The 19,263-nt window shown below is 41.7% G+C and overlaps 1 protein-coding gene across 1 annotated transcript in view; it reads right to left on the bottom strand.

Annotated features, from left to right (window-relative positions):
* Positions 1-19,196, bottom strand: part of camsap2a (calmodulin regulated spectrin-associated protein family, member 2a) — a 93,542-nt gene extending 74,346 nt beyond the window's left edge. Inside the window, exons 1-2 of the mRNA XM_080431874.1 lie at positions 18,628-19,196; positions 12,913-13,172 (exon numbers count right to left, since the gene is read on the bottom strand). Of these exons, the coding sequence (XP_080288000.1) occupies positions 12,913-13,172; positions 18,628-18,769 (402 nt within the window). The 5' untranslated portion in view covers positions 18,770-19,196. The remainder of the gene's footprint in view (positions 1-12,912; positions 13,173-18,627) is intronic.
* Positions 19,197-19,263: the final 67 nt, after the last annotated feature.

Genomic DNA, 19,263 nt, shown 5'->3' on the forward strand with positions numbered 1-19,263 from the left:
ACACACACGCACGCACACGCACACGCACACGCACACGCACACGCACACACACACACACACACACACACACACACACACACATACACACACACATACACAAACACATACAACATGCACAATCATAGACACACCCATGAACCATTCACATACACAAACACACACAACGCTGCATGTAGGCAAATCTATACAACAATCTATACACTCATGGGCACACACACACACACACACACACACACACACACACACACACACACACACACACACACACACACACACACACACACACACATTCATATACACACACACACACACACACATTCATATATATATACATGCAGACGCACACATCCTGCCTCCTGGAGCGTAACCATGGCAACGGAGTGGCTGCTCAGTAGGAGCTGGGATGGGGAGAGAGAGAGAGAGAGAGAGAGAGAGAGAGAGAGAGAGAGAGAGAGAGAGAGAGAGAGAGAGAGAGAGAGAGAGAGAGAGAGACAGACAGACAGACAGACAGACAGACAGACAGACAGACAGACAGACAGACAGACAGACAGACAGACAGACAGACAGACAGACAGACAGACAGACAGACAGACAGACAGACAGACAGACAGACAGACAGACAGACAGACAGACAGACAGAGAGGGGGCTGTATTCATCCCTTCTTTTTCTCCTTCTATCTGTCTATCTTCCTGAATTGATGCATCATTTCATCACATTAAGATGATTAATAGTTACATGTACATATGTACAGTGACACGGTAGCAGTAATTCATTATTTTTCATTACATAACATGTTTCATATGTGCATCAAAATGTACACACGTTTATTAACACAAACCTCTTTGTGTAACTATGCGTGCGGGGTGGGGTGTGTGTGCGTGCGTGCGTGCGTGTGTCTGTGTGTGCGTGCTCAAAGCACAATATAATAACACCACATTCATTCCAATAGAAACATGGACAACCTCCTTCCCTGCAGCACAAACCCACAGTGCATACATGTTCAACCACAGGCACAGAAATTAAATACATATCCATAAATGTCATCTCATACCATACATATATGGAAACATCATATGTCCAAAACTGTTACTTTTCAGGATTCAAATGAAAAAAATGCAGCAAAGTAGCAGATCTACAAGCTCAAAACAGGTCGCTTTGCGCCTCGAGCTTGTAGATCCTTTGTGTGACGCTGTAGTAGTGTAGTATGATCAAGTAGGGGGGTTAATTTACGGGAAAAAAACACACAAAGTTAAAATATGGAGATAAGAGGTTTCTGCCTGACAGCAACGACATGCTCCTCCCTCTACATGAGAACATGAAACATAGATGTGCACCATGTCCACAGGGGACAAACAGGCATATGGTCACACTCAGGTCCAACTCATCACAGAACCAAGGACGCTATCACCACTGCAAGGACTACAGTACCCAGAGGGCATTGGGGGCAGAGGCACAGACACAGGGAGGACTGACACAGCACAGCTTAGGTCAGATTCAGTGCTGTAAAGTAACTAAGTACATGTACTCAAGTGCTGTACTTAAGTACCATTTTGAGGTATTTTTACTTTTATGGAGTATTTCCAATTCTATCTAGTCTATAGTTTTACTTCTACTCCACTACATCTCAGAGGCAAACTTTTCACTACAATTATTTGAAAACTTTATTTTAGTTTAGTTACTTTGCAGATATATTAACACATACATTAACCACTTTAGCAATTTTATACCTAGGCTATTTGAAAATAGCCGATCTACAAGCTCACAAAGCGTCGCGATGCGACGCGTTGTGAGCTTGTAGATCTGCTACTTTCAAACATTTTAGTACTTTTACTTTTGGTACTTTAAGTACATGTTGATGCCAATACTTTTGTACTTTTACTCAAGTAAATTTTGAATTCGGGACTTTTACTTGTAACAGAGTACTTCTACATTGCAGTATTGATACTTTTACTTAAGTAAAACATTTGAGTACTTTTCCCACCACTGGCCAGATTCAATGATTGATTGGTGAATGATTGGGAGGGATGGTGGTGGGGTGGCGCGCATTACAGATCTCATAGCCGATCTCGTAGCCAAAATCAAACGGGAGACTTTGTAATTACGAGGTCGATGCACTATCCGGTCAACTACCAGAGCAGAAATCTGGAATATCTTATTGTCCACCACAGAAATGATCTACTAGAGTTCAAAAGGTTGAAAGTACTGCTTTTTTCCCAGATGAACAAAGTGAATACTCAATTATGGAGAAGAGATGAATGCTGCTTTGTTTCCCTTCCCAAATGCAAGCCACTTTCAATCTGGCGTTTTTTTCCCCTTTATAGCAAAAATTGCAGATCTACGAGTTGAAAACACGTCGCGATGTGACGCATTGTGAGCTTGTAGATTTTTGCTATTCGTTGTGAGATTTGGTATATCATATATATAGGGCTTGGGTGATTAAGAAGTGCACGGTTCACATGTCTTTGTTTAGAGCATAATGTGATATATCCACACACTGCACGCTCCATTTACTGACGAGGAACCATACACTCTAGCAGAGCAGCTGTGTTGTGTTGCTTATTGTCAACAGTCTTCTGTCAACACAAAATGTGAAAACAGCAGGCTCACAACACGCTATCTCAATTACAATTACTGCCATGCAGGCCTGAGGGGTTCGACGGCGTAATGACAACGACATGAACACGAAGAAAAAACAGGTCGATGACCTGTAAATCAGTGGTCTTCAATGTTTTTTTTTTCATACTTAAGTGATGATACCAAGTAGATGAGAGAGAGATGAAGCATGTAAAGAAATTGTGTTGCATAGGTATCATTTTCTTTTGAGAAAGCCTTCAATACAACTTCATAAACGCCCGCAAGGACTTTCATGAACGTCCTGTTAAAAGGAAAAAAATGAATTATAAACAGCTTCAAAGCTACCATGTTTAGCTGAATGTCTCATCTATGTCTGTTGACCACTGAGAGATTTGAGGCTAGCCTGGACGTATTCCACATGGGTTTTTCATTTAAGAGCCCATGGGTTGCCTCCAGGTGATGCAGCAGCTTTGATGGCTTCATAGATTCGTTTGACAGCACTATCATCAGTGTTGTGTAGATGAAATGTTGTTTGTTTTTTTACACATTATCTTTGCGAATAATAATTATGTTGGATTCATGTTAATTTGTATTTTCAGACATTTACATTTTGAAAATAAAATAAAAAGTAGCCTACCACCCATCAACTCTGTAGAGCTACACACAGGTGTAACAGCCCAAAATATATATCATGTTTTGACATCATAATTATTTTAGTAATGCATTATTAAGTACCAGTCCAGATTATACCCATGTATTTCTCATAAATAAATCTGTATTTAAATGTCCAGAGTTTTTTATTTATTTTTATCTTATGTTCACTGATGGTTAGTTTATTATTGCTAAATAAATCTGTTAACAATACATTCGACTTTGCTATAAAGTTGAGATGTGTGAACATTCTCTAATAGTACCAATGCACTAAACCTGCTTCTGTTATGGCCTTTATATCAAACACACCCTGTCATACACAGTCTGTAGCTCCCATGTCCCATCTCCCAAGTACATAAACTGCATGCGCACGCGGCCGCAACACACACACACACACACACACACACACACACACACACACACACACACACACACACACACACACACACACACACACACACACACACACACACACACACACACACACACACAGAATGCCTTACAATAATATTGATCCTCTCAGTGGTGAGAAACCAATAGAATTGATGGAAGGATAAATGTGGAATTGAATTGAATCTGTTCCACTTTCTCTCTGTCTGAAAGGTTTAATTAAATCCATCCTGCGGCGATCGATTGGACCAATTCCTATAGCTATTACACCAACCCTATGGTTTCAGGTCCATAATCGTCAAAAAAACAGGGCTCACGTAAAAAAAAAATCATACCAATATTGCAGATGCTTTTTTCTCCTTCCTTCTCTCAGCCTATCTCTCAGCCTCTCTCTCTCTCTCCCTGCCTTTTTACATCTCTCCAAATATTTGAACTTCAGTCCAGTTCAATGCTCAAATTCTCAAATCAAATATCCACCCTCTTTCTTGCTCTCAAATTTCTTCAACTTCAACAACCCAACTGCCTGGCCCCAACCCTGAGTCTCCTCAGTACAAGCCACTATCTCCATGCATCATCAGACACCTGGAACCACGATTACTGTGCATTCTGCTGCAGGGAACACTTCAAACCAATTCACTGTGGCCAATTATGGTCTAATAGTCTGAAATTCACACCCACACACACGTGGCCACAAGCATGAATGATGGGTTTGCCACACACACACACACACACACACACACACACACACACACACACACACACACACACACACACACACACACACACACACACACACACACACACACACACACACACACACACACACACACACACACACACACACACACACACACACACACACACACACACATCATTTAGATGTCCATGCATTTGTCATTTGGGCTTCCAGTAGGGATTGTACAATTAATCGAGAAATCGTGATTTTACGCTTCACATTTATGTGATAATTCTGAAACGTGGCAATTAATTAAAACATCTTATTAGCCCTTATCTCTTCAACCTTACATAAGGGGTTAATAACATAACGCTGTACAATCCGCCTCTCCATCAGGCTCAATAGAATCACAGAAGCCATTACATATCATAATATGGTATGTAATGGTACCCTACCCATAAGCACAATGAGCAACAAAGACTTGAAGAAAATGATCTAAAACAAATCAAATGAAAATGATTACCAATAACTTGATTGATGTGCGGTCCTAGTTTCCAGCATGTAATACAGTTCAGAGAAGACCCCAGAGACATGATGATAATCTTCAGTTACAAACCTAAGGACACCGCAGTTATGCTTTAACCACAGAACACTTTCAATGGGAAATCAGACTAGAACTGGTACAGTGATGTAATGGCTGGTGTTTTGAACATTTGACCTCACAATGGTGCAATACTTTTAAACTGAGTTTAAGGCCAGTGATGTCAAACAAAATAAATTACAAGACACATTCAAAAGACCTCCGAAAGTAGAGCGCTACCATGACACTGCTGACTTCAGATGTCTGAACATAAGCATGTCCAAACAAACTAAAACTAGGCCACACTAAGATATCATAATGGCATTAATTAACATAAATAATAGGCCTTTGCACACCTGATGTCAGTTGGCAGCAGGTGCTTAGTAACAGGACAGGACAGTCAACAGCTCCCTACAGAACCAAACATTGGGTTTTATCTTTTGCTTATTTTTTGCTTATTTTTTTTACGTATTGGATTAAATACTTAACAAAGGAAAGTTAGGATATGAAAAAAGCATTGGTGTAGCCTTACATAATTCCTTCAATTGTACCCTCGAACTACAATGAATATGGAGGTTGTAAATAAAAGCCATTTGCTTGTCGACTAGTGATCGGTGTTCTCACGAGGATTAAAATGTGTCACATTTGAATGTTTTCAGATACACCACCCACTCATCCCCCTCTCTCTCTCTCTTACAATCCCTTCCTGCCTCTCCTCTCTCCATATAGCCCCCATCTCTCTCATCCCTCTCTCATCCTCTCTTTCACTGTGTGAGAGGCATAATGTGTGGGTAGAACATCAATAAGCCTGAGTGAGTGCAGAGTGTGTGTATGTGTGTGTGTGTGTGTGTGTGTGTGTGTGTGTGTGTGTGTGTGTGTGTGTGTGTGTGTGTGTGTGTGTGTGTGTGTGTGTGTGTGTGTGTGTGTGTGTGTGTGTGTGTGTGTGTGTGTGTGTGTGTGTGTGTGTGTGTGTGTGTGTGTGTGTGTGTGTGTGTGGGGGCGGCAGCTGCAATTTGTAACCTGTGTCTTCATATGTGTGAGTCATTTACTGAGAGAGACAGAAAGTAAAGGATGGAGGCAGAGAGCGAGAGAGAGGTGGAGAAGAAGAAGAAGAAGAAGAAGAAGAAGAAGAAGAAGAAGAAGAAGAAGAAGAAGAAGAAGAAGAAGAAGAAGAAGAAGAAGAAGAAGAAGAAGAAGAAGAAGAAGAAGAAGAAGAAGAAGAAGAAGAAGGTGGGGAAAGGGAAAAGAAAGAGAGTGAAAGAGAAGATGATGATGGAGAGAGAGAGAGAGAGAGAGAGAGAGAGAGAGAGAGAGAGAGAGAGGATATGTTGACCTGATGTAGACCCTGACCCTCTCAAATCCAATCACATAGAGGTTGATTATTCAAACCACTGCCAATCCCTTCCACAAACTGCGGGGGCAGATATGCTTATCAGTGCACAAAACCTTAGCTGACACTGTCAGCCACACTGACAGATTTAGCAGGCAGGGCATCACTGCACTCTTCAAAAGAGGCCCAATGACTGTTTTACGGATATAATATTAGCTGTTTTGCAGATGTGGATGGGAACCTGTGAACTTTCTAATGGGTAACACTTTACAGTAAATTATGGACCATGATTTATGGGCATAACATTAGTAACTACTCCCGCGCTTTATAGGCAAATAAAACAGATGTGATAAACTCTTATTTTATAAATGGTAAGTAATAGAGGTAGATACTAATACTAATGCTGAAATCATATGTTAATCAACAGTTGATGAGTGGTAGATTACATCTGCCATTACATCTGTTTATTACATTGGTTTTTCTCATATGTTTCTGGATAATTAACAGCCTGTACTTTAAATATTTACTGTCTAATGTTAAAGTAATGTCTCAGAATGTTTTTTTTTTTTTGCTCAGTTTGCAGGTTTCCTCCCACACCACAGACCTCTACTTGAATGTCATCTAAATAATAGACGATCCCCCCGGCTGGGCTGACACTTCACTTTGACACGCCTCATCTGCCTCATGCGACCCCAATGCATGCATGTGACACGTGAACTGAGACATTGATTGAAGACATTCCGCAAGCGTTCATCAGAAATCTCATTAGAAAAGTTATTCTCATCAGCTGCTGGGCGTAGCCATGAAAGAGTTATTAAATTAACTGAGTTTGTAAATTAGTTTCTGTTACCGCTCAGGGCGGCAGTGAACTGCTCCCAATGAGCAGGTTGGTGCCTTGTATGGTTTCCTCTGCCATCGCCAATGAGGAGTGAATGTGTGTGTGTGAATGGGTGAATGTAAGGCACATTGTAAAGCGCTGTGGATGAAGGCGCTATATAAATGCATCAATTACAGAGAGCTTGACGCCTCTCTGGTATTCTGGGTCAGCTCTAGTCTTGTATGCCAGTGGTTCTCAAACTTTTTCATGTCAAGGACCCCCAAAATGATATGTATTTGGAATATGTATATGTATTTTTCATTAAAACATATAAATATTCAAAGATTATCACCAATGTTCATGATTTTTGAACACATTTTGCTGGGGACCCCCTGGTAACCCTCCCAAGGACCCCCTGGGGGTCCCCAAACCCCACTTTGAGAACCAATGCTGTATGCTACAAATCAACAAGCCTTTAATTACGCTGCCTTGCATATAACAGGATGACTCCATGCTGATCCCTACAATGTGTGAAATATCTGCATGAGCATTGAGCAGTGATCCTCCAACACAGCTCTATATGGGCTAAACAAGCTATCAATCAATGTCTGCTTCACCTCCTGCAGATGAGAGGAGTGAGGGATGTAGGGAGGGAGGAGTAGGGAGGTGGGAAGAGGGAAGGAAGGAAAGGAAGGAAGGAGGTTGATTAATTGAATATTTTAGTACAACAGTACGATATAAAAGTTATAAATGGATGAATCTAAAAAAAGCCATTGGATTTTTTTCAATGGTGGTCCATGTAAACATGCATCTATACAGGCAACAATACAACATATGAACTATACAAAAAAAAGGAGAGGAGAGGAGAGGAGAGGAGAGGAGAGGAGAGGAGAGGAGAGGAGAGGAGAGGAGAGGAGAGGAGAGGGGAGGGGAGGGGAGGGGAGGGAAAAGAAAGATAAACTAGGTTGATCACATGACAGATACTGTGTACCGAATCTACCGATTTGCGTGAAATTGGATAAAATCTGAAGGTGAAATATTAAAAAAAAGGTTTTACATAAGTCAGCCTCCTGGTGGCGCTATAAATGGCAGATGTGAAAAATGCAGGGCCAAGGAAAATGCACATACAAAGTTTTACACAGATCAGTGCAGTTATAGGTAAAAAATGTGAATCGGCCTGTTACAGCGCCACCATGAGGCTGATTAAAAATATCTCAAGTGGCATTTCTTCCTCGGCCTAGTGGGAATGTGCATGCTAATTTTCACGGACATCGCACACTGTGTTCATGATTTGAGGCATTTTGTTCAAGGCTGTTCGAGGCAAATTTCGGCCTGGCGGAGACAATGGAGAGAAGAGGGATCGATAGCGAGAGAGAAAGGAAGGAGAGCGCTAGGGATGGATGGAGTGTAGAGGGTGGTAGAGGGTGAGAGTGTAGAGGAATGATGGAGGGGACAGGGAGGAACGGAGGGACGGATGAAGGAATTGGAGAGGGAGAGAGGGGGGAACGAAGGTGAGGAGAGAGAAAAGGAGACAAAGAGAGAGGGATAGAATAAAGCAAGGAAGGGGTGAAAGAGAGAGGTCAGAGAGAGAGAGAGAGGGAAAGGGGGAGGGAGAGAGATTCACACTTCTCTCTCAGCTAGCTCAGCACGCACGCACGCACGCACGCACGCACGCACGCACGCACGCACGCACGCACGCACGCACGCACGCACGCACGCACACACACACACACACAGCGGTGTGCGGTCTGCAATGTTAAAGTGATCCAGTGTGAAACACTCTGTGAAGGATACACAGGATACTGTGAGGGGACAGAACATATGAACTCCTCTGACACACTGTAATATGTTACAGTCTCTGAGGCTCAGAACATTCACTGCTGCGTAGAGCCCCAGAGAACAGGAAACTTCAATGTGCAATTACACAGACAGACGCACACACACTCACTTAAACACACCTGCACACACGTAAATGAATGCATACAAATACACATACGTACAGTATACCCACACAAGTCAACATCCCAGTACACACACAAATACTCCTTCACAGTAATACACAAAGACACTTGCATAATGTACCTGCACGCACACACACACACACACACACACACACACACACACACACACACACACACACACACACACACACACACACACACACACACACACACACACACACACACACACACACACACACACAGGCATATTGCAGAGCTCAGAACAATGATAATTACTAAGGCAGAATGTGACATTGCTGCATGCTGCTGAAGGTGATCACCTGTGCTTGTAATCTGCCCCGCCCACATGGTGCAGCACAGCTTAGCAGGCACACAAAGGAGAACCCAATGACAACACACACACACACACACACGCGCGCGTGCACGCGCACGCGCACACACACACTGCTAGCTACTGTACTGTACTGCAATGTAGCCTAATGGCTTCTGTTTTCGGCATGTCACATATTTTCAGAAATTGTCAAAAACCTTCAAAGATGTCAATGCGTCCCACGCTTGTAGATTGGCTATTTTCGCTATTCGTCATATGATAAAATACCTGCTCTCAAATCTCTTATTTGGTTGTTTTTGTGTTTTATATCAGCATGTGTCTTAATTGTTGATTTTTGTGTGTGTAATTTCGACACAATTGCAAACGAGGGCAAACCTCAATGCTCTTTTGGAGAATAAATAAAGATTTCAATCAATCAATAAATCAATCAATATATGGCTTAAATATTAAATGTTGACTTCAGTTAAGCCATTTGTTGTTGAGTGGTTCTGAACTCTGGTCCTGGTATCCTGGATATATAACTGGTTTTCATTCTACCAGGTAAAGAAAGGCATTCACTCTGCTATCCCAGGATCAAGCTACTGTATAGTACCAGAGCAGATGGCAACAATGAAGGTCAGGAGGAGGACTCCCAAATCCCAGGACTGGAGTTAAGAACCATTTATTTAGTATAACTACAATGAAGGAAATAATAAAGTATAATGATAATAATAATAACAACAACAATAAAACATAATAATAGTAATAGTAATAGTAAATAATAATAATAATAATAAAGCTTCAAACTGAAATGTTATTTGGGTTAACAATCAAGATCCTCTCAACACCCCCAAATTAATCTCAGTTCATTGTTAATTAACATTCCAATTAACACTTCCCAGAAGTGAGAAGCAGTGAGACTGCACAAACAGACTAGAGGCGTATAGTGTCACACTGTGAGCTAATTGTGCCTCAATAAAAGAACAAACTAATTCAGGCAACAAACGGCTCCCACATAGAGACTTCTATTGCAAAATAACGAAGGGGCGTCAGACCCCTCTCGAGTCGATACTGTCACTGCAAAGTCACCTCTGTATAGAGCTGTAGCTCATCATAAAATATAGGGGCTATAAAGATGGTCAGAGATGACAGATCGATCTAGGGGTGTGGGTGTGAAGGTCATACAGGATGGCTGGTGGAGCTACTGGGATAAACTTGATGGGGGACAATAGAGTAAAGTACTGCCCACTAGGGTGCAAAGTATTGATTAATTCATTAATTGATAGTTGATAACCTTATCGATCGTTTAATCGATTAATTGATAAGCAGCGTTTTTTTTATGAACAAAAGGAAAAGTCTTGTCCGAAACAGAAAATGAGAGCAGAAACATAATTGCCTTGATACATATAACATTAACGAGCGTCAACGAGCATCAGCTGGACACAGACACACACACACACACACACCTCCCCTCTGCCGTGCTCTATGGAGTCTGTCTCATTTCTCTCCAAAAGCCCTTGAATATGATGGAATATGATTAAGGATTACTGTGATTATGGTAAACTCACATTTGATATCACACACACCATACCTGTAACTTTCACTAGCCCCAAACGGCAATGAATCGATTATAGATTAATTGTTAACGTCCCAACTGCAACACCATAAATGGACTACAGCAGGCGACTACACCTCCTTCATTTCAGGGACCCGCAGTTCGATGCATGAGGCCAGTGGTTCTCAAGGTAAGGGTCCAGGGAGCCTCAGGGTTCCTTGACGGGGTTCCAAATGGACCCTTACAGCCAGGTAACTCTCAGGGTTACAGGGGTCCTTGAAATTCAAAAAGTTTGAGAACCACTGCATTAGGGCACAGACCCTGATTTGTTAAAAAATTTATAAACAAAATAAATGATCTCCGGGACCCCAATCTACAATAGAAATGTGTACAAAATGGAACCAAAAGGCAAGGTTTCAGCCTGATCCAAGCCCCATTGGCTGACTGGCAGTGTTCACAAGACACTTGGCACTGATTGGTCCAGTGGTTTATGAGATTATAGCTCCAGACAAACAGACACATACACAGACCCTCCTAGAGATGGCTAGCCTCCTGCAGAGCCATATAAATATGGACGTGAGGGGGGAAACCCATCAAAACTATTATAGACGCAAAGCCATGGGAATAGAGCAAAACAACATCACATAATATGTGATGACAGACCGCTGCAACTACATGACGTGTTCCTGAAATATAGTTGGATAATTGCCTAGATGGTGATGACCACCATTGGTGTAATAATAACCTACTCACTCAGGAAACGTCTTTTCTTGTCCATAGACAGACTGGCTCATATAAATCCCTAAAAATAAGCATACGCTTTTACTATTTGTTAAAAGGAGAGTCAGCACACCACTATGTATTTTTCCTCTGTTGAGGTACAGTACTAAATCAGAGAAGCTACATTTTCAGAGTACAGTATGAAAAGGACCTCTCTCTACAACAGACCACTGGTTCTCTACCTTTTCAGGCCGTGACCTCCCAAAATAAACATACTTCAACTGGGGGACCCCCCAAAAAGATTCATATTTGAACTGTGGACCCCCCCACCCTGATGAGCACTTGGAATGTAGGAGTTGAGGCATTCAAGTTGGCCTCTTTCTTATATTATTTGACAATTTGGCCATTGTTTGACCAGTTTTTATAGTATAGTTTGTTGATTACTTTTGATACAGTAATGGTCTTTTTTCAATTCTTATTTTTTGTACTAGGTATTAACACTTAACTGTCATCTGGGGACCCCCCAAAATCATGTGGGGACCCCCCTAGGGGTCCCGACCCACAGGTTGAGAACCACTGGCCTAATGCATTTCAAACTGGGAGTCCTTAAAATAAAATTTAAAAAAGCTTGAGAATCACTGCAGTAGACAACATCACTAGCCTCAGCAGAACTTCAGCAGAACATTTTCCACCACGCATGCTTGTTAGGGAGTTCTACATACAGGCGGGCTGACATTATGCCCAACAGGATTCCCTCTTCTCCGAGTGCCGCTGCCAATATATTGAATATATATTGAAACCATGCACACTATAGGATGCCAGGTCAACAATGACCTGGCATCTGTCCAAATAACATGCTACCTAAATTACATTTTAGCCTTTGCATAAGCCTGCAAGGTCGTCGAGGCTAGGGCAAAGTGCTACGGGCCATATGTTTAGGACTTGCCTATGAACAGTGTTTTCGGTTACTGTGTGTAAGGCCTTGGCCTACAAATGAAGGGAGTCTTCTATTACAATCCTAGTAGATCCTAAGGCATGTTTTCAGCCTCAGACTCCCTACAGACTATTTGATCAAGCTCTGTGTCCACAGGTATCACAATTCAAACGTACTACCAGGATAACTGACGGTAATTTCCCAGCCCCAAGACAGAGAGCTCTCAACACACAGGATGCATCAGAAAGTGTTATGACAGATTTTCCACATCTTCACAATAGAACTAAAATAATGACCACCACCTGCTGTGAGCAATCCTTCAAATATATCCCACTGCTCTTCCTCTCACCAGCTATTGGCCCTCTTCCACAATCCACCCTCCCCCCCACCATTCCCCCCTCCATCACTCTCACCATCTGCAGGGGCCTCTTGCGCAGGTCTCTCTCTGTGACCAGACGTTCGTGGTCGGTGACGTAGAGGCCTCTCTGCGCCAGGGCCTGGATGACGGCCTCGTGGCCCAGCAGGGGCTTTGCGCCATCGCTCCTCAGGATGAGGCTCCCGGCGCGGCAGTAGAGGTCTGCCGACAGCAGGAGGCTGGACACGGGCGGCTTCAGGTGCTCCTGGTCGTACTGGTCTGTGTAGAACGGATCCCTGAGGTCCGCCGGGACGCTGTCTGTTTTTGGAGAGGAGGGGAGAGGAGGTTTATCTCTCATGTTGATGTACAATAAGGGCAACTGTAAAATAAGCATACAATTTCTATTTTCACCACTATAACAACTTTATTTATGTATAACTATAAGGAGTTATATCTGTTCCACTGCAGCAGTGGTTCTCAAACATTTTCATGTCAAGGAGCCCCGAGTTGATTTGGCCGTGGACCCCCATCTGAAAAGATAAGAGACAATCTACAAGCTTGCAGATCGGCTTTGTTCGAATGGTCGAAGAATGAAATTAAATGTTTAGACTTTAAACAGTTCCTCATTTTGCTGGGGAGTGGGGATACCCTGGAACCCCCTCAAGAACCTCTGGGGGTCCCCGGGACCACACTTTGAGATCCACTGAGTGGCTGAGTTTCAGTACTGGTTCCTCATCATTCGGTTTGTGCAACCGTGTGTTCTCAGTCAGTTTCCTGACTTGGGGTAGACTCCTGCATTTAATTTTCATCAGCTGTGGAAAGACCTCGCCGTTACTATAGCAACTGCAGCAGGAGTGAGAAACCACATCGATTCATCTATTCTAGCTGGTATCTCTGCTGTCTACAGCTCTCTGGGAACATCCCCTCTCTCTGCTTCATCAAAGGCACATGCTACAGGCGTGTGTGTGTGTGTGTGTGTGTGTGTGTGTGTGTGTGTGTGTGTGTGTGTGTGTGTGTGTGTGTGTGTGTGTGTGTGTGTGTGTGTGTGTGTGTGTGTGTGTGTGTGTGTGTGTGTGTGTGTGTGTGTGTGTGTGTGTCTCACACCAAGTAGGTATGGTGTGAGTACCTGATTCAGAAAATAATTGAGGGTGTGCATGTGTTTCACCCTCAGGCAAGTCTGTTGTGAGCATTTTTTTCTTTTTCTAGAGTTTGGTGAAGATGGAAACATAAGACTCTGTGGAGCATCATGTGTCTAAAGACAAAACAAACTCAGATGGCCCATAGATCCAGGTCAAGACCCACAATGTGGCTTGTGAGAGATGGTCTGAATTGTATATCTTATGTTGTCATAGAGCATACCTGCACCCGAAAGATTGTTATCACATACTGTATCTATGGATGGGGCTTCATAGCAGCTTCTTCAAAAGACACAACAACACTGAAGGCAGGCACAGTAGAACAAATGAAAATAAACGATTAATTAGTCACTGTCTGTTTCCAAGAGAAGGAGTTTTGATGTACAGCTTGTCTGGAGACAGACTGGAGTCTGCTGCCAGGGACTGGTGTAATCTGGTGCACATTAAAGTATTCAGACTCAGAGCAGTATAGGCTAAGATCTGGGGATGAGCCAGCATGCAAGGTTTTTATTGTTACATCTTATACAATCCTTGCTAGCAACATTTTGAGGGCGTGTTGCTCCTTTTACATCCTAGACACAAGTCCATCCTTAAAGTTAAATTTAACAAAGAACCATAATTAGCATCAATATAGCCTACATGTATAAAAGTATAAATTTTTGTGTGTGTGTGTGTGTGTGTGTGTGTGTGTGTGTGTGTGTGTGTGTGTGTGTGTGTGTGGGAGCGCACACGCGTGCCTGTGTATGTACTTTTTGTGTACATGTTTGTGTGTCTTTCTCTTTAAGTGTCTGTTTTTCTTTCTCACTGTCTTTGCCACCCTGACATCACTTGTTCTCTCTGTCTCACTCTCTCTCCCTGTCTTCCCCGCTCGCTCCCTCACTCTTTTTCACTCCCTCTCCGTCCCCCTCGCAGCTCCTCTTTCTCTCTCTCCCTCCCTCACCCTTTCTCTCTCTCTCTCTCTCTCTCTCTCTCTCTGGGGGACCATGATGTATTTTTGGAGTCATCCTCCCATTACATTCAGTCCTGATTGAAAATACAGTACATGCAGAATCTGCTGGCGAGCAAATGTATTTTGGGTCATTACAGCACAGGGAGCAGACTTTCATAATAAAATCTGCTACTTGGCTGCAGCAAAAAAACAAGTGACTTTAGTGTCTACTCTACACACAGAATTACACCGTCTGCTTTATTTACATCTGATGCTCCTGCTGCCACATAAGCTGTAAAGAACTTTGTGATCTCTGCTGTTACACAAGTGCTACATAAATAAAGTTGATTACATTGCATAAATGGGTCTCTGTGACATTTGGCCTTTTCAAAACATCAAAAATAAATAAGACTAACAAAGACAAAGACTTAAAATCCTTGCTAGCAACTTTTTGAGGGCATGCTGCTCCTTTTACATCCTAGACACAAGTCCATCCTTAAAGTTAAATTTAACAAAGAACCATAATTAGCAAGCTATAAATTGCCCTTAAATAGAAAACAAGTGTATATGTTGGCATAATGGTGGTGTTGTAGGAGAGGCCATGGAGTCAACAAGATCAGTAGGGTTTATCCTGCAAGGAATTAATTTTGTATTTGATTTTGTAACAGCTATTCTGATTGGATATGACTATGTAACAACAATTCCGATTAGATGATTAGGTGACTCAGTAATCAATATAGTTTTGAGAATGGTGTGACCAAACAATGACAAAGATGAAAATAGTTCTTACTGTAGTAGTGCAGTGTTTGAAACCAGCCCCAAGCTGATAAGCATCCCAGTAGCCTGAGCGCAGAACAATTAAGAGTCTAACCAGAGGGTTTTAAAGCAGTAAGCTTGTGGTGAAATACTTTTTTAATTTGCCCAGAATGTGGGCGTGAGTGTTTTTTTTCTTCTTTTGGCCAAGGGAGGTTGCAGTTGCAGTTTGAAGTCCAATTTTAGCTCCAGGAATATACATGCATGGTTGGAATAGAGAATCACTCCAACAAGCTGTTCCACAGCCAAGGCTTTAAAACAATGGCATTTCTTTATTTCTTTATGTTCTGTTTCTCATCCCTCTTTTCTTCTGTCATCGTGCAGTCTTTGTTTGCCATTCTCGCTGTGCTGACAACACTGGATTTTAATCAATATGAATTATGGCATCAAGAGTGCAGTAAGCTGCATATGCAGCAAAAAAAGACAATTGTTTACACATGATGACACAGGGGAAGCCCATTGAATTCTGGCCCCCATAACACATCAGCTACACTAGATATCTGATAACATTCACCAAACAATGAAATCTATAATGGATGACATGTTTGAAGACAATCTGTCAATAGAGCCTGTGGATTGATTCATCCCCCAACGTTCCACCCCCAAGCAGTGGTTCTCAAAGTGGGGTCTGGGGACCCCCAGGGGTCCTTGAGATGGTTCCAGGGGGTCCCTAGCTAAAATGTGATAATACAGCATCACAATCATTTTTACCCCTTTATCCATATTTTATACATTGGCTATTCAAAAATAGCAGATATACAAACTCACAGCGTGACACTTCGTGCCGCACTTGCGAGCTTGTACATCTGCTATTTTTTTTTAACACAAATCTTCTCTCCTGGGGTCCCTGGCACAAAACATTTTCAGATGGGGGTCCGTTGCCAAATACATATCATTTTGGGGGTCAAGTTTGAGAACCACTGCCCTACAGTATCTGCAGTGTGTTATTGACCATATCTATTTTACATTTCCTTTCCACTGGGGAACAACAACAACCCTTATCTATTCAGATGTCCATGTCAGCCAATGGAGGTAGTTGCTGTCTTTGTTATTAATCCTGAAGGCTCACACACCAACAAAGCACAATGTCTTGAAGGAAAGAACATGGAAAGCATTCGCCTTGTTGTTGTGAGAATACACTTGTCCTCAACGTGGGGCATGGGGACCCCCAAGCCAGGGTACTTTGAGAGGGTTTCCCCATCCAAAATGATTAATAGTAACCAATTGGAATGGGCCTGCAACTTCTTAAATTAACACTGTACTTTACAGTGTACACTTACAGTGTACATTATCTCTCAGAGATAATATAATAATAATAGTAATAATAATAACAATAATAATAATCGTCATCAATAATCAAACTGAGGTCCATGACCTAATGAATAATTGCATAAAGGGCTCAAGCACTGACCTCAGACATACATGCGTCTCACTCACTACCCGAATAAGGGTTAGATGAGATCTTAGATCTATGTCGAATTCAAATCCATATCCATCCATGAACTGTCTGACTTCATTATGAGCCTTTAGTGGATAGCAAGAATTCTTGTTAGACCATACAACAAAAGGCAAACAATATAACATATAAACTCCACTGTGAGGACTGTGTGTGAATTGATGAATGCCTCATGCATGCAGTGACTCCTCACGTGATGTGAGCTCTTTCTAAATCAGACATAGATCCATCCAGTGCGTTGGAGAGATGATGATGAGGTCATGTGGGACAATCCTTTCACACAGACTTGTTTACATCAGCCACGCAGGTCCCATCATCCCGTCATGGAGGAACGTGCACAACATACAGAGGACCCTCCCCCCCCCCCAAGGGACATATAGGATAATAATGCATCTCCTCTCTGGTGAGATCAATACTGCCCCCCCCCCCCCCAACAGGCTATTTAATTAACCGGCCTAATTAGCAGATGGAAGAACAACACTCATCAGCTGATGTTTACCAACTCAAAAATATAGGCTACATGCCACTACAATAGTAGCCTACACTGCAATTCCCAGTGTTGTTAGGTTAGTGTTATTTTAATGAATAAAACATTATTTTAACGATTCTGTGTGGTAGAGTGAGTCAAAACTACATCTGCAGAGGTTGGAGGATGTGGTCTCCCTCCTACTCCTCCATTGAGACATGTAGACCCTGGCTGATATCGGACAGAGCTACTGGTTGACAAGTAGCCCTGCCCTGAGCTCATCATATATGCCTATAACATCTCCCATTGACAAACATGAGCCCATTCATTTGCATACAGCTGTCTGCAGGAAACGGTCTGCTATTTAAATGCACAGTGATATATATGTATGTATGTATGTATGTATGTATGTATGTATGTATGTATGTATGTATGTATGTATGTATGTATGTATGTGTATATATATATATATATATATATATATATATATATATATATATATATATATATATATATATATATATATATATATATATATGTATATATATACACAAACACACACATACATATATATATATATACACACACACATACATACATACATACATACATACATACATACACACACACAAACAAACATTCTACATACCTGTCCCATAGGCTTTGGCCACCAACAATGTGAGGCTGCAGCAGATCTATATATAATATAATCTATATTCTACATACCTGTCCCATAGGCTTTATACATATTGTATATAATCTGAATATAATATTATATTAAATATAATGTATATATAATATCATATTATATATATATATATATATAATATATAATCTATATTCTACATACCTGTCCCATAGTCTTTATACAGTACTGTATATATTGTATATCATCTAAATATGATATTATATTATATATAATTCATATATAATATAATACTATATATACATAATATAATCTATATTCTACATACCTGTCCCATAGGCTTTGGCCACCAACCATGTGAGGCTGCAACAGATCTTGGCTCGTGAAAAGTCATAGTGATCAAATGACTTTATTGCCGGGGCGATAAAGCTCTTCTTATTATGATCCTTGAGGTCCTGGACTTCACCCATGATTTCACTCTCTGAAGAAGATGATGATGAGGATGATGATGTTGTCTCCTCGGACTGGGCTTTATGAAGAAAGCAGTGACATCCCACTAATGGAATTTAATGGAAAAAAGGGACTTATAATCTTGTTGTGTTGTAGATGCGTTGCCTTGTTATTCATATTCTATAAATAAACGGCCAATCATACGGTGGACTCTCTTTCCTTCACGTTTCCACAATAAAGCCCATGAAGGTCCTGGTGTTTTCCATCCATTCTGCTACCAGTTGAAGAAACGGATCTTCTCTGGATCTCAGAGGGAATAAAAACGCATCTTCTTCTCAACAGCTGGAACTGGAGTGAAAATAAACATGTTTCCATCCTTTTCTTTTTCTTTCGGCTCCTGTGACGCAAAGTGTGTCCCTTGTAAGTTCACATAGTCTAACGGTTCAGTGTGTGTTATGTTTCTGTTGTTAATGAATCTGTGCTGTGTGTGTGTGTGTGGTTCACTGCAGGCTGC

This window comes from Gymnoscopelus braueri (assembly GCF_963280865.1).
Source record: "Gymnoscopelus braueri genome assembly, chromosome: 6".
Taxonomy (NCBI): domain Eukaryota; kingdom Metazoa; phylum Chordata; class Actinopteri; order Myctophiformes; family Myctophidae; genus Gymnoscopelus; species Gymnoscopelus braueri.